The 15,978-nt window shown below is 46.6% G+C and overlaps 1 protein-coding gene across 3 annotated transcripts in view; it reads left to right on the top strand.

Annotated features, from left to right (window-relative positions):
* Positions 1-15,978, top strand: part of SYNE1 (spectrin repeat containing nuclear envelope protein 1) — a 2,361,447-nt gene that overhangs the window by 2,283,349 nt on the left and 62,120 nt on the right. For all 3 annotated transcript variants that reach the window (XM_078648775.1, XM_078648773.1, XM_078648774.1), the window contains one exon: positions 7,063-7,275. In XM_078648775.1, the coding sequence (XP_078504901.1) occupies positions 7,063-7,275 (213 nt within the window). The remainder of the gene's footprint in view (positions 1-7,062; positions 7,276-15,978) is intronic.

Below are 15,978 nucleotides of genomic sequence, written 5' to 3'. Positions count from 1 at the left end.
CACACATTTCTTGGGTGAATAAAGCAACAATTAAAGTATGTTGAGGAAGATGACAACCACTGACAAGGGCCTTCATAATCAAAAGTTGTTTAACTGTGAATCAGTACCCTTCTGGGTGAGTATCCACAGATCTGCACACCCTTGTGTCCGTTGTAAATTTAAATTTTTCACATTGCACACTCATCCTTTTTTGTACATGCGCTAGTCATACTTGCTCTATTCTTGGAATTTCCTTGCAGAGGTATATACAGTATGCAGACATTGTTATGTAGAAAAATCTATGTTTCAGATTACCTGGAAAATTTATGTTCGAGGCATATGAGCTGCAGATTACACACTGTGCATAGATGGCCACCTAGTTTTGGGGCCGGATGTTTGCAGTTTGTTTTTGTTCTAGAATGTCTTTGGAAGACTCCTCCTTTGGATCATACTGCGCATGGGCATGGGCTCCATCCCCAGATTGTTTTTTTCCACCACCGAGCTCGGATGTGGTTCCAGCGCTCCGTGTTGGAACCGATTTCCTTCGGCGCGCAATCCTCACCAGCTTCTACGGTATTGTTTCGAATGCGTTTCCAGTCGACGCTACTCTTCAACTCCGAAGTCTTCGATTCCGGTCGTCGACGAAGGCCTTCGGGCCTACCTAGGCCTCAACTTCCAGCTCATGGAAAGGACGCCATTTAAAAAGTAGTCCTCTGTGTAGGTCGAAGTTTCCCCACACAGACCCACACGAGGTGTGTAACCTTGCCTCTCACCGGAGCACGAGGCCAAAGACTCTTCCGCTTGTGCCTCTTTCCGCTCCAAGAAGACGATCCGGGACCGAAGAGCTAGGAGAACAATGGCTCGTTCATCAGCTCTGATTCCAGACAACATCTTCCAAGAGGGGGTCGACATCCCAGAACAACAGCATGGCGTCGACAGCAACTCCGAGGCCGAAGATTCCGAAGTCGAGGACATCACTCCGGCACAAAGGGTCGTAAGTAAGAACGTCGACCCCGACCCTTCCTCGACACATTAAAAAAAGGCTTCAGTCGGGTATACACCGAGACACTGCTTCCAATGCTCCGCCTTCGAGCTCTGCTAAGAAGCCCACTAAGCCTTCAGGCGACTTGGGCCCGAGTCAACCTGCCCACGGTGCCGGCGCACATCTACCGGCACCAAAAAAGATACCATTGTCGGCCTCCACGACAGCATCCAAACAATCGGCACCGAAGCCTAGTGTTAGCTCCTCGGCACCTAAACCACACTCAGACCCAAGCAAAAAAATCATCGGATCCGAAAAACCTATCGGAGCCGAAAAAATCATTGGAACCGAGAAAATCATCGGAGCTGAAAAAGGCACATACTTCCCCGGCTAAATACACTGCCAAACAACAAGCCTCAAAGCCAAAAGAAGCTCACAGCTCGGTACCAAAAAAGCCCTCTGCACCAAAGGATCTGCCTCCCACAGAGGACTTATTTCATCCAGACCCTGCACAAAAGACTTTGGTTAAGGATCCAAACACTGGTCGACTAACTCTTAGTTCTAAAAAACGACCACTGGACACACCTACACCTGCTCCTCATCCAAAGAAGAAGGACATCGCTACCTCTCTTCTAACGATTCCTTCTCCTCCTCCTCTCTCTCCTACTCCACATATACCATCACCGTCTCCGCCCCACCACAGCACTCCCCTACACCTTCTCCCATAGCAGATGATGACAACAGGATGATAGCTCTGATGACACAGGGGGTGGTGCAGATAGTGAGCCACCAGATCAGTCTATTTCTCCGGGCTCACCTGACCCTTGGAATGATTATAACACTCCAGATGTCCCTAATGTCCCTCAAGACGACATATATCCCTCTAGGCCTTCCCCACCAGCAGACACTATGGGATTTAATCAGCTAGTACACAGGGCTGCACAATACCATGGGGTTGACCTACATACTGACCCTGTAGAAGAAGACTTCCTAGTGGATACCTTTGGCAACGCACAAAGGTCAGCGTCAATTTTACCCATGCTTAAGGGAGTTATTAGACATGCTCCAGAAGTCTTCAAAGACCCAGTTAGAACTCGGGTCATCAACCCACGAATAGAAAAAAAATATAAAGCTGCCCCTTCAGATCCAGCATATATTAAAGGCCCAGCACCATTAGACTCTCTTGTGGTCTCTAATGCACGCAAAAGAGCAAATTCACAAACATCAGGTGAAGCTCCCCCACCAGATAAAGAGTCTAAGCTCCTTGACGCATCCTGTAAAAGAACTGCGTCTCAGGCAGCAAACATATGGCGTATTGCCAATACACAGGCATTATTGGCAAGATACGACAGGGCACATTACGATGAATTTGAATCATTAATACAGCACCTCCCTTATAAGTATAAAAACAGGGCAAATGAGCTTATCCAAGAGGGTAAAAACATCACAAACACCTCTATTCGTTGTGCACTAGATGCAGCAGAAACTGTCTCCAGAGCAATTAATACCAGTTTCTGTTGCTTAGACACTCATGGCTATGCATTTCAGGGTTCAAACCTGAAGTCCAAAGTGCCATACTTAACCAGCTCTTTGATGAGCGACACTTATTCGGACCTAATGTAGACATATCTCTTGAAAAGATGAAAAAGGATACCGATACAGCCAAATCTATAGAAGCCTTGCTGTTGCAGGCTCCCAGACGCTCATTTCGCCGCTCATCCTACAGGGGCGCCACCAGGGGATACTCTTCAGACACACCCTCTACTTCTTACAAAGCCCTCACACAATCCACCTATAGTAGGGGCTACCAAAGAGGCGGTTATAGAGGTAACAACAATAAGGGCAGAGGTAAAAACAACTCCCGCTCTGCCTCCACCCCTGCCCAATGACTTCCCTCCCCTTCCTCCGCCACATTCCACTCCTGTCGGGGGAAGGCTACAACAATACCTGCCAGCCTGGAAAAACATCACATCAGGCAGGTGGGTGCTACAAATAATTCAGTCAGGTTACTGTTTCGAACTAACATCTACCCCCCCAAACATACCACCCAAACAGCGTCCAATGTCACAAGAAAATTTGATACTGCTTAGACAGGAGGTTATATCCCTCCTGCAGAAAAATGCAATAGAAATAGTTCCACTGCATCAGCAAAACAAAGGAGTATACTCCCTGTATATTTTATTTTAAATTCCAAAGAAGGACGGAAATCTGAGGCCTATTCTAGACCTCAGACCCCTAATCCTGTACATACAATCAGACCACTTTCATATGGTCACACTCCAGCAGGTCCTTCCACTCCTTTTACAAAACGACTTCCTTGCCACTATAGATCTCAAGGATGCCTACTTCCACATTCTTATCCACACAGTGCACAGAAAATATCTCAGATTTGTGCTAGACGGTCAGCACTACCAATTCAAAGTACTCCGATTCGGAGTCACAACAGCACCAAAGGGTGTTTACTAAATGCCTAGCGGTAGTAGCAGCACACTTAAGAAGACAGCATATTCACATCTTCCCATATCTAGACGACTGGCTCATAAAGGCCAGCTCATACAGCCAGTCTGTACAACACACTCACACCACAATTCAACTACTCCACGACTTGGGTTTCACAGTAAATCACACCAAGTCACATCTGCAACCGTCCAATCTACAACAATATCTCGATGCTACAATAAACACCGAATTAGCACTAGCCTATCCCTCTCCAACCAGGATAACAAGTGTACAAACTCTCCTAACAAAATTCAAACCGCAACACTCTCTTCCAGCTCGAGTGTTCATGCAGCTCATAGGAATGATGGCTTCTTGCATATTCATAGTACCTCATGCAAGACTACAAAGGCGTCCACTTCAAGAGTGCTTAACACGCCAATGGAACCAGGCTCACGGTCAATTAACAGGCCTAGTGTTGGTAGACAGTCGGACTCACCGCTCTCTGCAATGGAGGAGCACCAAAAACCTTTCAAAAGGCCGACCGTTCCTAGAGCCAGTTCCTCAAATAGTTATAACAGCGGACGCATCGCTTTCCGGCTGGGGAGCTCACCTACTGCATCACACCAAGCAAGGCAGGTGGACACCACAACGAAAGTCACTCCACATCAACCACCTGGAGTTACTAGCTGTATTTCTAGCCCTAAAAGCATTCCAAAAACAAGTATCAGGCAAAGCTGTCTTTGTCCGCACAGATAATATGACAACCATGTACTACATAAACAAACAAGGGGGAACACACTCTCTACATCTATCTCAGTTAGCGCAGCAGATATGGAGATGGGATATACCACTAAAGATATTTCTCTTAGCCCAACATGTTCCAGGAGTACAGAACACCATAGCAGATCTGCTAAGTCGACAAACAAAGCAGATCCACGAATGGGAACTTCATCCACAATTTCTTCAACCATTCTTTCAACTGTGGGGACGACCTCAGATAGACCTCTTCGCTACCCACAAAAACGCAAAATGCCCAAGCTTCGCCGCCAGATATCCACACCCGCTGTCCAAAGGCAATGCGATATGGATGAACTGGTCCGGAAAATTTGCGTACGCTTTTCCGCCTCTCCCACTACTTCCGTTAGTGGTACGCAAACTACAGCAACATTCCCTAAGACTCATTCTAGTTGCTCCAACTTGGGCCAGACAACCGTGATACACCACGCTGCTGCAACTTTCTGTGGTACCACACCAGAAACTATGCCTATCTCCACGCTGATTAACGCCGAACCATGGAGAGATCAGACACCCGGACCCAGCTCAGCTCAACGTAGCAATCGGGCTCCTGAAGTCATAGAATTTGGTTACCTTAACCTCCCTCCAGACTGTATGAACGTTATTAAAGAAGCTAGACGTCCCACCACTAGAGCATGTTATTCAGCTAAGTGGAAACGGTTTGTAATATGCTGCCAAAACAACCACATCAATCCTTTAGATGTGTCTATTCAGCACATCATAGGCTACCTATTACACCTTCAAAAGTGTAATTTAGCGTACACGTCTATCAGACTGCACCTTGCTGCCATTGCAGCATACCTACAAAATAGACAACATCTATCTCTTTTTAGAGTGCCTGCCATAAAGGCTTTTATGGAAGGACTCAAAAGAATAATCCATCCCAGAACACCACCTTCACCGGTGTGGAACTTAAACATTGTTCTCGCACGGTTAATGGGACCTCCCTTTGAACCGTTACATAAATGTGAATTGCAATTCCTAACTTGGAAAGTAGCTTTCCTAGTAGCTATTACTTCTCTCAGAAGAGTTAGTGAACTACAAGCATTCACCATTCAATAACCCTTTCTGCAAATGCACCATAATAAAGTGGTTCTCTGTACTATCCCTAAATTCCTTCCAAAAGTCATTTCACCCTGCCATCTAAATCAGTCTGTTGAGCTTCCTGTATTTTTCTCGCAGCCACAAACAGTCGCAGAAAGAGCTCTTCACACCTTAGATGTCGAAAGAGAATTGTTTTACTACATTGAAAGGACACAAACTTTTCGTAAAACAAAACAACATATTGTGTCTTTTTCACCACCACTTTAAGGTAACCCCATATCAAAATCTGGGATAGCTAGGTGGATTGTCAAATGCATACAAATTTGTTACCACAAAGCTAAAAATATGTTATCTATTCCTCCTAAATCCCATTCTACGAGGAAAATAGGGGCTTCAATGGCATTTTAGGGAACATTACCCTAGACGACATATGCAAAGCAGCTACATGGTCTACACCACACACATTCGCAAAACACTATTGTGTAGATGTGCAAACTAAACAACAAGCTACTGTGGGCCAAGCTGTACTAAAACAAAATCCTGTTTCAAACCACAGCAACAGATACTGGTGGTCGCCTCTAAATGTGGGTACTGCTATACAATCTATGCAGTGTGTAATCTGTAGCTCATATGCCTCGAACGGAAAATGCTACTTACCAGTATGTATCTGTTCTTGGCATGTAGAGCTGCAGAGTTACACACGCCCACCCGCCTCCCCAGCTACCTTCATCTGTTCCAGTATTATCTTAATTAGATACAAATTACATGGACATCCTTACTTTTCTTGTAAAACTCCATCACTTCCCTAATGGCGAAAAACAATGTGGGGATGGAGCCGATGCCCATGTGCAGTATGATCCAAAGGAGGAGTCACCTATCTTGTGACTTCCAAAGACTTTCTAGAACAAAAACAAACTGCAAACATCCGGGCCCAACACTAGGTGGCCATCTATGCACAGTGTGTAACTCTGCAGCTCTACATGCCAAGAACAGATGCATACTGTTAAGTAGCATTTTACTTTTTTGGTCAGCGATTGGAGAGTAAAATCCATAGTCCATCCCCTGTTTGTGCTGCAACTTTTTCATGGCGCAAATCTTCCAGCATATTTTCTGGGCAGTTAATGTTGTTGTTGCACAGGCCACGGCTGGCTTCTTCTTGCCGGAAAAAGCGGAGACCCTCCATGACGCACAGAGGCAGCTGTCATCTTTTCTCCTTAATCAATATGAGTATGCAAGTAATACTGGTAATCAAAAACATATTGCTCTGAAAAGTGAGGGAGGAGGGGTCAGTGCATTCTTCTCTAAGTTGTTAAATTAGTGAACTTAATATCTTATAGAAAATCTAAGTATGACGAAAATAAGTCAATTCTTTTTCATGGTTAGCACAGTTACATTTTGTTTGAGGTGACCAGTTCTCAAGGGAACATGTTCGTTTTCACGCAAAGGACCACTTTTTACAGAATGTGCTTCTGTATACTGGAATTAATCTTTATGGTGGTACCAATATATGAGTAGAAGTGTACCTCAGAACATGTTATATCCTTCAACGTAGCCCATGCAGGTAAGATATTTTCTCACTGCTGTTTGCCTTATCCATGCTTAACAAGCCTAATGTTATGAAAAAAACTTTGCTTAATTAGTATTGTGTTTTTGAGTGTGAATCTTAATGTGAGTGATGTTGGCCCCTAATCAGCCCCGCCTTCCTAGTTGCTACAATGTTTTCATCAGATAATCAAGTACCAGGACATGTTCTTTCTGTCTGTAATTTGTTTTACATTCAAATTGTTCTTTCTGCCAAAATCTCACTTCATCCTTTGCTACAGCAAATCAAACGAGAGCTACTGGAGTCTCAGCTAAAAGTGGCATCTTTGCAAGACATGTCATGCCAACTCCTGGTGAATGCTGAAGGCAAGGACTGCCTCGAAGCCAAAGAGAAGGTGCACGTCATTGGCAATCGCCTCAAAGTGCTCCTGAAAGAGGTCACCCATCACATCCGAGACCTTGAGAAAATCTTAGATATTTCTAGTAATCAGCTGGTAAGTCAATCCTTGGTCACCAGCATCTAAGCGGATCTCTTGCTTTCACTGGGAAAGATATGCCCTCTTCCTCTAATTTCCAGAATCATAAATACCCATATTCTGCTCCAGCAACACAGACTCCTTCCATCACTGGCACACAAAAATGTGCATACCAATTTCACTTAATTCTGCAAATCCACACTAATGTCTTACAGACCCGTTATGCTGTTTTTTGTATTTCTCTTTTTTTGGCTTTATCTCTCTCTTTTCACTTTCTTTTCTCCCAGGCTCTATCTTTTCATTTCTATGTACCCTTATCTCTCAGTTTCCTATCTGTCTAATGTTTCCATGTAATTCATAGAAATACAACATCTGAAATGGTTGCATGTCAGAATGTCAATAACAATATATCGCCTGAATTAAATATTGCGGTCCAAATATAATTTACAAAATATTGCTTAATTTTGCTTAATTATTCCATTATTAACTCTAATGGGCCAGTATTTTTGTGTACAATATTTAGGTCACAGTATTCTTGTACCGTACCGCACCCTCCAACGTCACAAGAGTAAGGAGCAGAAGAGAAAGGGGAACAGCCTTTACGACGCGGCTGTTACACCGCATGCCTTTACAACGCGTTTTTTTCAACGCAAGTCGTTACCACGACTTGCGCTGGAGGGCGCTGCAGGACAAGGAATTTAAAAAATTTACTATCCAACACCTTCCCTACTGTACGTAGGCTGGTGTTAGAATAGTAAATTAAAAAATTCCTAAGTCCGCACCCCTCCAACGCAAGTCGTGGTAACGACTTGCGTTGAAAAAACCGCGTTGTAACGGCACGCGGTGTAAAAGGACGCGTTGTAAAGCCGTACAACCGAAGAGAAAGCATCACATAATGGCATGTGCTTTTACATAGATTTTACTAGGATTATGTCACTTTTTCCCCATTAATTTTCCCAGCTTTAAGGAGGAAGCAACACAGAATCAAAACAGGTTCTTTACTGTGACCCTATAGTCGTTTTATTACAATCTTGATATCACAGAGCAGCATTAAAGATAAAGATGAGCCTCAAGGTTTCAAAACCATCCTTAAAAAATGTTGCTAGTTATTTTCCAGTTTTATCCCCCAACAATTCTAAATTATGGGCTACTAAAAAGCATGCTTTGTAATAATACAGTAGTATTCTTGCAGTCTTCGATAATGGAAGATATTAGATTGACTGAGGGGAGAGGTTTCTCTTAATTTGGAGTTTTGAGACCATATGGAAGGCCACTCACTCTATTTGGTCAGTGCTCAAACGAAGGCCCTGTTGCCATTTTCGTTCTGTGATCATGATGATAAGAGAGCTGTTTCGCTGTAGGATTTTATGGATTTTGGAAATAATATTTTTCCTCTTATTACTTATCTGTCTGTGCTAGAATCCAAGGTTACAAATGGGTCATAGTAGTGTATCCTGGAGGAAATTTTTGAGATCTTTAAGAAGCTGTTGGCCTCTCATTGGGGACGTTCTTTTTCACTATAAGATTACCAAAGTCCATTCCGATTTCTTAGTTTTGTTACAACATATTGATTTGCTGTAATGGAATTGTATTGACCCCTTACATGAATTTTGAGGTTGCCTCATACGTCTTTCCATCACAGTGTTTAAGTCCCATTTCTTCCATTGAAACAGGCTTGAAGCAACAATTTAAATGTATTAAGCCTCATTCAAAGAGTTTGGGTTAAAATATGATTACATTTTCCCATTTATCCCAAGGAAGAGGTTCAGAGTTTGGCAAACACCGTGGTTGCCCTACCTCATACCCAAATACCCATTCACAAGAGTTTAGCAAATGCAAGAACTTTCTCAACTAACAGGATGCTCACACTATACCTACATTCTAGTATTGCATTCCCAAACCAACATGACATCTGATTCACTGTTCTGAAAGCTCCCAAAATGATGGTGACTTTTTGTGCTGATGTAAGAGAGTGTAATTGGAAGTGGTAGACATCCTTCTGGGTAAACTTCTTTAAAGAGAAATAAGCTATTTTAGTATTTTAATAATGATACCACGATTTGGGTGTCATCTGCGTAAGACACCAACAATAACCCAAAGGACTTGATTAGAACTGCCAAGGGAGTCACATAAAGATTAAAATGAGTTGGGCTCAGAGATGAGACCTGAGGCACCCCACAGGGCAACGAAAAAGATTCAGAAGTGATGCCTTTAAAGGCGACTGATTGAGTGCGGTCTGTCAAAAAGGATTTCAGCAACTTTAACGCAATGCTCTGGATCCCCACATTCTGTAGATGGTTAATCGAAAGATTATGATTAACTGTGTTGAAAGCTGGGCAGAGATCAAAAAGGATGAGGGCAGCATTGCCTCCCCCATCCACTGCAGCCCAGATACCTCCCGTAGCTACAGTGAGACCGGATTATGTGCTAAAACCACTCCAGAAGCCACATTGTGTGTCATATAGCAGGTTGTTTTCTTCCAGGAAGGCTGCCAGTTGCATGTTCATGGCTTTCTCAATCAATTTGTTTGCTAATGTGAACCTAGAAATAGGTCGATAGTTGTTTAAGTCCTGCTCATTCAAATTGGGTTTCTTTAGAAGCGGCAACACAGAGGCTGCCTTCCAGTCTTTGGGGTAGGTTCTGGAGCTAAACATAGCATTGAAAATCTTCGTCAGGTAAGGAGCTACCACCTCAGAAATTAGTTAGACAATATTTGGAGTACAGGGGTCAGATGGATAGCCGGACTTTGTATTAGAATGGTCTGATTGACTTTTTCTTCCGTTAATGACGCAAACCAAATGAAAGTGGACTTGATTAAAGGTATTATCTGATAGAGACTAATAGCTACAGATTCCTTCACGTAGAATTATCCCCAGGCATGAGACTGGACCCGAAAAACTTTTTTGCCACAGCATCCCTGCGCGCCGGGGGAACGGCACCACGTGACGCCACCCCGACGTCCTCCGCGTCCTGACGTCATCGAGGATACATAAGTCCCACCCCGGCGCGCCTGCATCAGTTTTTTGTCTTTCCGCGTGCAACACTGATCCTGTTGAGCTCTGGCCTGTTTTCAGGCCTTCTATCCCTTTTTTCACGTTTGGAACAGTGTGCGAATGCCTTCGGGCTTCTAGACGTGTCCCTCTTGTGCACGTCCCATTTCGGCGACGGATCCTCACTCGATTTGTGTGTGGTGCCTGGGTGGGCACCATGACTCGGAGAGCTGCGACGCCTGCCAGCACATTAAGCCTAAGTCGCGGTGGGAGCACCGGATGAAGTTGCTGTTGGCGCGCTTATCCAAGTCGGTGTCCTCTCAGAGTCTGTCTCCCACCTCGGAAGCAAGGAACCGCCGGTTTCGCCTGCGACATCGTCTTTCACCGCGGCCCCTTGGGCGCAGCTCACCGGCTGGCAAGTCCTTCAGTTTGTTTCCGAGGCTTTGTCCTCCTTCCGCGGCGGGTGCGGTCTCCCCCCGGGACGTGCGGCCCCTCCTGTCGCCTCCCTACCCACCATTTCCCTGCACGGAGGCGTCTAGGGCCAAAATGACATCCTACGCTGCAGCTCTGCAGGCTTCTTTGGCCCTTTCTCCACCTCCTGAGACGTCCGTGGATCCCTTGCCTCGCGCGGGGGACTTTCGTGGAGTCTCCGGCGGCTCCGGCCCCGACGCCAAAGGTTTCGGCTCCAGATCGTAGGAGAGTGGCGCCGTCGGGGTGTGGTCCTTCGGGGCTCCCCTCTTCGCGCCTAGCGTCCCTGTCTCACCGCAAATCCTTACGGGGCTCCCTGTGGTGTCGCAAGTGATCGCCGGGACCCCGGGCATGTCCCCGGGCCCCCTTGGCCCTCTGAGCATGCAGCTGCCTCACCAGAGGCCGAGCTGGCGCCGTTTCGGCACCAGGGGCCTTCCTCCCCGGTTCCGGTGGAGTCACAGGCAGAGGTGGGGGCAGGGGTGCTTTCCCGAGTCCCCCTCGATCCTCGGCATGGGTGGCTGCCCCGTTCAGAGCCGAGCTGGGGCCACAAGTGCCACTCCGGCGCCACCTGACGCCGACCAGGCGCCGATGGCGGCCTTCACGGAGTCACGTCGGCGCCAGGTTCAGGTATCGTCTCCTGAAGTCCCTTCGTCTCTAGAGGTATGTCATCTGTTCCTCCCCGGAGTCAGGGCGCCGTGTAGTTGCCTTTTCACCGGCATCTTCTAGGGCAGGCTCTTCGCCGTCCTCGCGGCCAAATTCTTCTAACCCTTCTTTCCCTAACTTGTGGCTGACTTCTCCACCGGCATTTTCTCCTTCTCCTGAGACCCCTCTGGTCCCTCATTTCTCGGTGGATTCTCCTCTATGCCGGGTCTGGCCGCTTCCCCCTGGAATTGGGGAAGGGCGGCCTAGTCTGCAACTGTCACCCACAGAGGAATTGCTTTCACCTCCGTGGCGCCCTCCTAAGCCCAGTGTTGCCTTTGTTCGAGCTATTTCCACGGCTGCTGGTATTCTGAGGATGGGTGAACCTGTCACTCCATTGCCTACATACAACCTCTTGGAGATTCTCCTCCAAGGCTGTGGTGGACGGGAGTTGTTCCTTCTTTTTGAGGCGTCACTCCGTGATTCTCTTATAGGGGCTTGGCGGCGCCCTGTCACGGGTGATCCAGTGCCTCAGGCGCTATCGCACTGCCATCGTCCTGCTCTACATGACCCGGTCTGTCTTTCTTTCCACCCTTCTACTCAAGGCGCTCTACTGCATGACGCCTGTCCATGTGTGCCTGTGCTGTTGTTCCCTCCGTCTCGGGAGGCCCGGTGGTTAGATTCATGGGCACGTAATGTCTTCGCTTCTTCCAGTGCTGCCTTGAGAGCGCTTAACACTTTGTGCGTGTTGACCAGGGCTACTTCTAGCCTGTGGGGTTCAGCGGAGTCCTTTCTTTCTCGTGTCTCTCATGAGGGTGCCCGTGCTGATCTGTGGGCCCATGTGTTGAATGGTAAAGAGTTGACCGCGTTTATTCTTCGTACTGCTTTGGATGTTTTCGTTGCTATGGCTGTGCTATGGCCACTTCTGTGGCTCGTTGTCGCCATGCTTGGCTACGCAATGCGTTTTTTCCCGAACTTATTAGGGAGCATCTGGTCGACCTGCCTTTTGACGGGGTCCTGCCGTTTTAATACTCTTGCATACTCAGCCATCCAGCGTCTTCTTGTGGAGCTTTGTCCTCCTCCTCAGTAGGTGGTTTGTTGATCCTCCGGGTCTTATGGGAGGTCTTATCCCACTTCTCCTGGAATCTGGTGTGGGGTGAACGTTATACTTTCTGTGAGAGATACCGCGCACTCCGGGCCCTGAGTTGGCCTACCTCTTTAGTTGGGGTTCAGCCCCCGTTGCCAAGAGTGTTCTTTTTGGCTGCTTAGTAAGCCTTCTGTGGTTTTTGCCGTAGGGTTTCTATTTTGTTCTCTGATGCGGGATTTCTTCCCTAAGAGTGGTTCCCATACTTCTTGGGCCGTGTCCTACCCTACGTGGGGTATTTTCTAGCTATTGGATAGTCTGTCTCATACTGGAAAGGATGGGCTTCCCCTTGCGGGTTCCTTGCCCTTCTTGGTGTTGCTGTATGCCGCTGGTGTGTTTCTTGGATGGCTGCGGTGTGGGGCGGTGTTCTGCTCCTGTCTTGCCTGTACCTGGGGCTTCCGGTGGTGGTACATGGTACATTGGCTGGTGGTCTCTTTTCAAATGGCCCATCCTTCTCCTGTTTGGTGACGACGGGTCTGCCGCTTGTCGTGGTGACACACTCCCTGAGGAGCGGTGTTCTACGCGGCGCTGCGGTTCTAGTCTGCTTGAGAGGGGGACTGGGTTTTTTCCCCTGTCCCTGTGACTCATCCCCTATTGGGGAGGACTGGGTTATTACCCTATTCTGGCGATTATTTCCCCCTATAGGGGTCTGGCTTTGCCTAGACTGGGGAGGTATCTGGTAGAGACGATTCTAGCCACAGATTCCTTCATGGCCCGCACTTCCTCCCCGTTCTGCGAGGGCCCTCTGGGTCTTCTGTCCTCCCCTGCCTCTGGGTGGTTGGCTTTTGCGAGTGTCTTTCTTACCCCCTCCCACGGGGGATGCTCGCCTTGTTGTTATTGTTTTTCCATTTTGGACTTTGTAGACACTTCTGCGCCCCTGCATTATTTTTTCCAGTGTGGGGTTCGCTAGTGCTTCTTTTTCTTCTTCTTCTTCTTATGTTGATGACGATTCTGCCTTTGGCAGTGTTTAGGGTCAAGGAGCCTTGGTTGGTCTCGACTTAGGTGTTCGGAAGCCTTTCTCCCTACTGGTGTTGTCTGAGGTTGGCTGGTCATTGCTCTACGTTCTGACCTTCGTGTCCCTTTATGTTCCGGGCAGTGGCTGCAGCCTTCCTGGTCTGAAGTGTATTTTCACATGCTTCTGCCCTGGGGAGGCTGTTGTATTTCTTTGCTGGATTGCTTTCCAGTAGAGGTGCCCCATTCTTTCATTCCAGATCTTGGTGCCTCAGTGCCTGGCTCTATTCTGGATGGTTATGTTCCTCACCATTGTTTCTTCTCTTCTGTTTAGTGGGGCTTTTTCGCACACTGTTCCGGTATTCTCACAGTTTTTGCTGGTGATGGCGTGGAAAAATTCTCTGAAGAAAACTGACGTAGGCGTGCCTGGGTGGGACGTGAAAAAAGGGATAGAAGGCCTGAGAACAGGCCAGAGCTCAACAGGATCAGTGTTGCACGCGGAAAGACAAAAAACTGATGCAGGCACGCCGGGGTGGGACTTATGTATCCTCGCTGATGTCACGGACGCGGAGGACGTCGGGGCGTAGTCAGGTGGTGCCATCCCCCTGGCGCGCAGGGATGCTGTGGCAAAAAAGTTTACCGGGTCCAGTCTCATGCCTGGGGATAATTCTACGTGAAGGGATATGCAGCTAGAATCGTCTATACCAGACACACCGTTACCGAAGGTAAGTAACTTGTACGTTAAGGGCTCTAAGCTACCCTATCCCCACTGATGGTGAAATTATCAAACATATCTTCCACTTTCTGCCAAAAAGTTGGCTTAAGAGTCGCAAAAGGCCTGGCTGCCTTCCTCTGCGATACAAGAGGCAGGGATTGAGAGCTTAATATCTGCTTGGAAAAGGGCCCTAGAATAATTACTTGCAACGTGAATCTGATTGAAAAGAAGGCTAATTTAGCCTCTAAGATGAGCTTTTTATACTTAGCAATGCAGATTTTATACATTTTCTCTTTCTATTTATTAATTAATTTATTTATTTATAAAGTTTTATATAGAGCGCACATGATTCAGAAGGATATCAGAGCGCTTTACAATTGGAGGGAAAGGAAGATAATAATTGCAGTACAGGTATCGAATAAGAATATCAAGCAAAGCATATATCAAATATGAATACCAAACAAAACAGGTAAAAACAAAAGGGGTAAACAAAAAGAAGGACAATAACTGGTACATAGTGAGCTAGGAGGGGAGTAAATGATTAGTAAAAGAAGAATAGCACCCAGCGCAGAGCTTAAAGGTGTAAGTCTAATGCATTAGAGCAGACGATCCAAAACCCTTTTAATGTAAGAACTTGCTCATAAGGAATCTTTTTACTTCCAATTTGAAAGCAACCTTGGAGGAGATTCTACTTATTTCTGGTGTGAGAGAGTTCTAGATCTTCGGCGCAGAGCCAGAGAAAGCACAGTGACACATTCTCTTTTTGTGAAAGATCTGTGGTTTCAGGAGGAGAGAGTTGGTACTCCTTGAAGGTCTACCCCCTCCGGAGAAATCTAGCTTTTGCGTTAGATAATTGGGGGTTTTGAAATGGCGGGCTTTGTGAGACAGGCAGGCAATCTTTAGCTGTATTCTTGCTTCATAAGGCAACCAATTTAGGGATTTTAAGACTGGAGAAATGTGCGCATTTCTTTTGGTACCCGTAACCAATCTGGCAGCAGCATTCAATGAAGCCCTTAATGGGGCTAAGGTGTATTTGGGGAGGCCACAGAGCGTAGCACTGCCATAGTCTAGCCTCAGCAAAACAAGCTCTTGGACTACTTGCTTGAAGTATGCTGGTGGGAGGAAAGGTTTGAGATTCCTGAGTATCCTCATCAGGTGATTAGCTCCCTTGCACTCGTTGCTAATATGATTCTTCATGTTCAGATGCTTGTCCAGGGTAATTCCTAGAGATTTGGCAGAGTCAATAATGAGGGGAGGGCAATTAAAGTCTGTGAGGTTGTTCATCCAAAGGTCTGACTTGGGGATGTGATTCGGAGGAGAGATGAGAAGGAATTCTATTTTGAAGGTGTTGAGCAGGAGGTGGTTCTCAGTTAACCGGTTTTGAATAATTGTTAGGGTAGTGTTGAGTGATATGAAGTTATCCGAGTAAGAGATTTTCAGATAAAGTTGCGTGTCATCCGCATACATATGGAAGAGAATGTCCATGGAATTAGGTGCACTGGCTAATGGTTCCAAGAACAATTTGAAGAGTATGGGAGATAGGACGGACTCTTGGGGGACCCCCATGGATACTGGCGATGGCTGAGAGAGAGAGTGGTTCGCCTTAACTCTTTGGGATCTGTGGTGGAGGAAGGGCGAGAACCATTGCAACACCAGACCAGAAAGGCCCATCCTTTGCTCCAAAATGAATAGGAGATTGTCGTGATTAACTGTGTCAAATGCAGAGGAAGGTCAAGGAGGATAAGGAGGCAAGATTCATTTAGATCAAGCATTTTTAAAATGTCATCCAATGTGAGTGAGAGCCAATTCGGTGC

Source organism: Lissotriton helveticus, chromosome 6, assembly GCF_964261635.1.
Source record: "Lissotriton helveticus chromosome 6, aLisHel1.1, whole genome shotgun sequence".
Lineage (NCBI taxonomy): Eukaryota > Metazoa > Chordata > Amphibia > Caudata > Salamandridae > Lissotriton > Lissotriton helveticus.
Note: the sequence above shows the minus strand (reverse complement) of the source record. Positions and strands in the feature narration are given on the sequence as shown.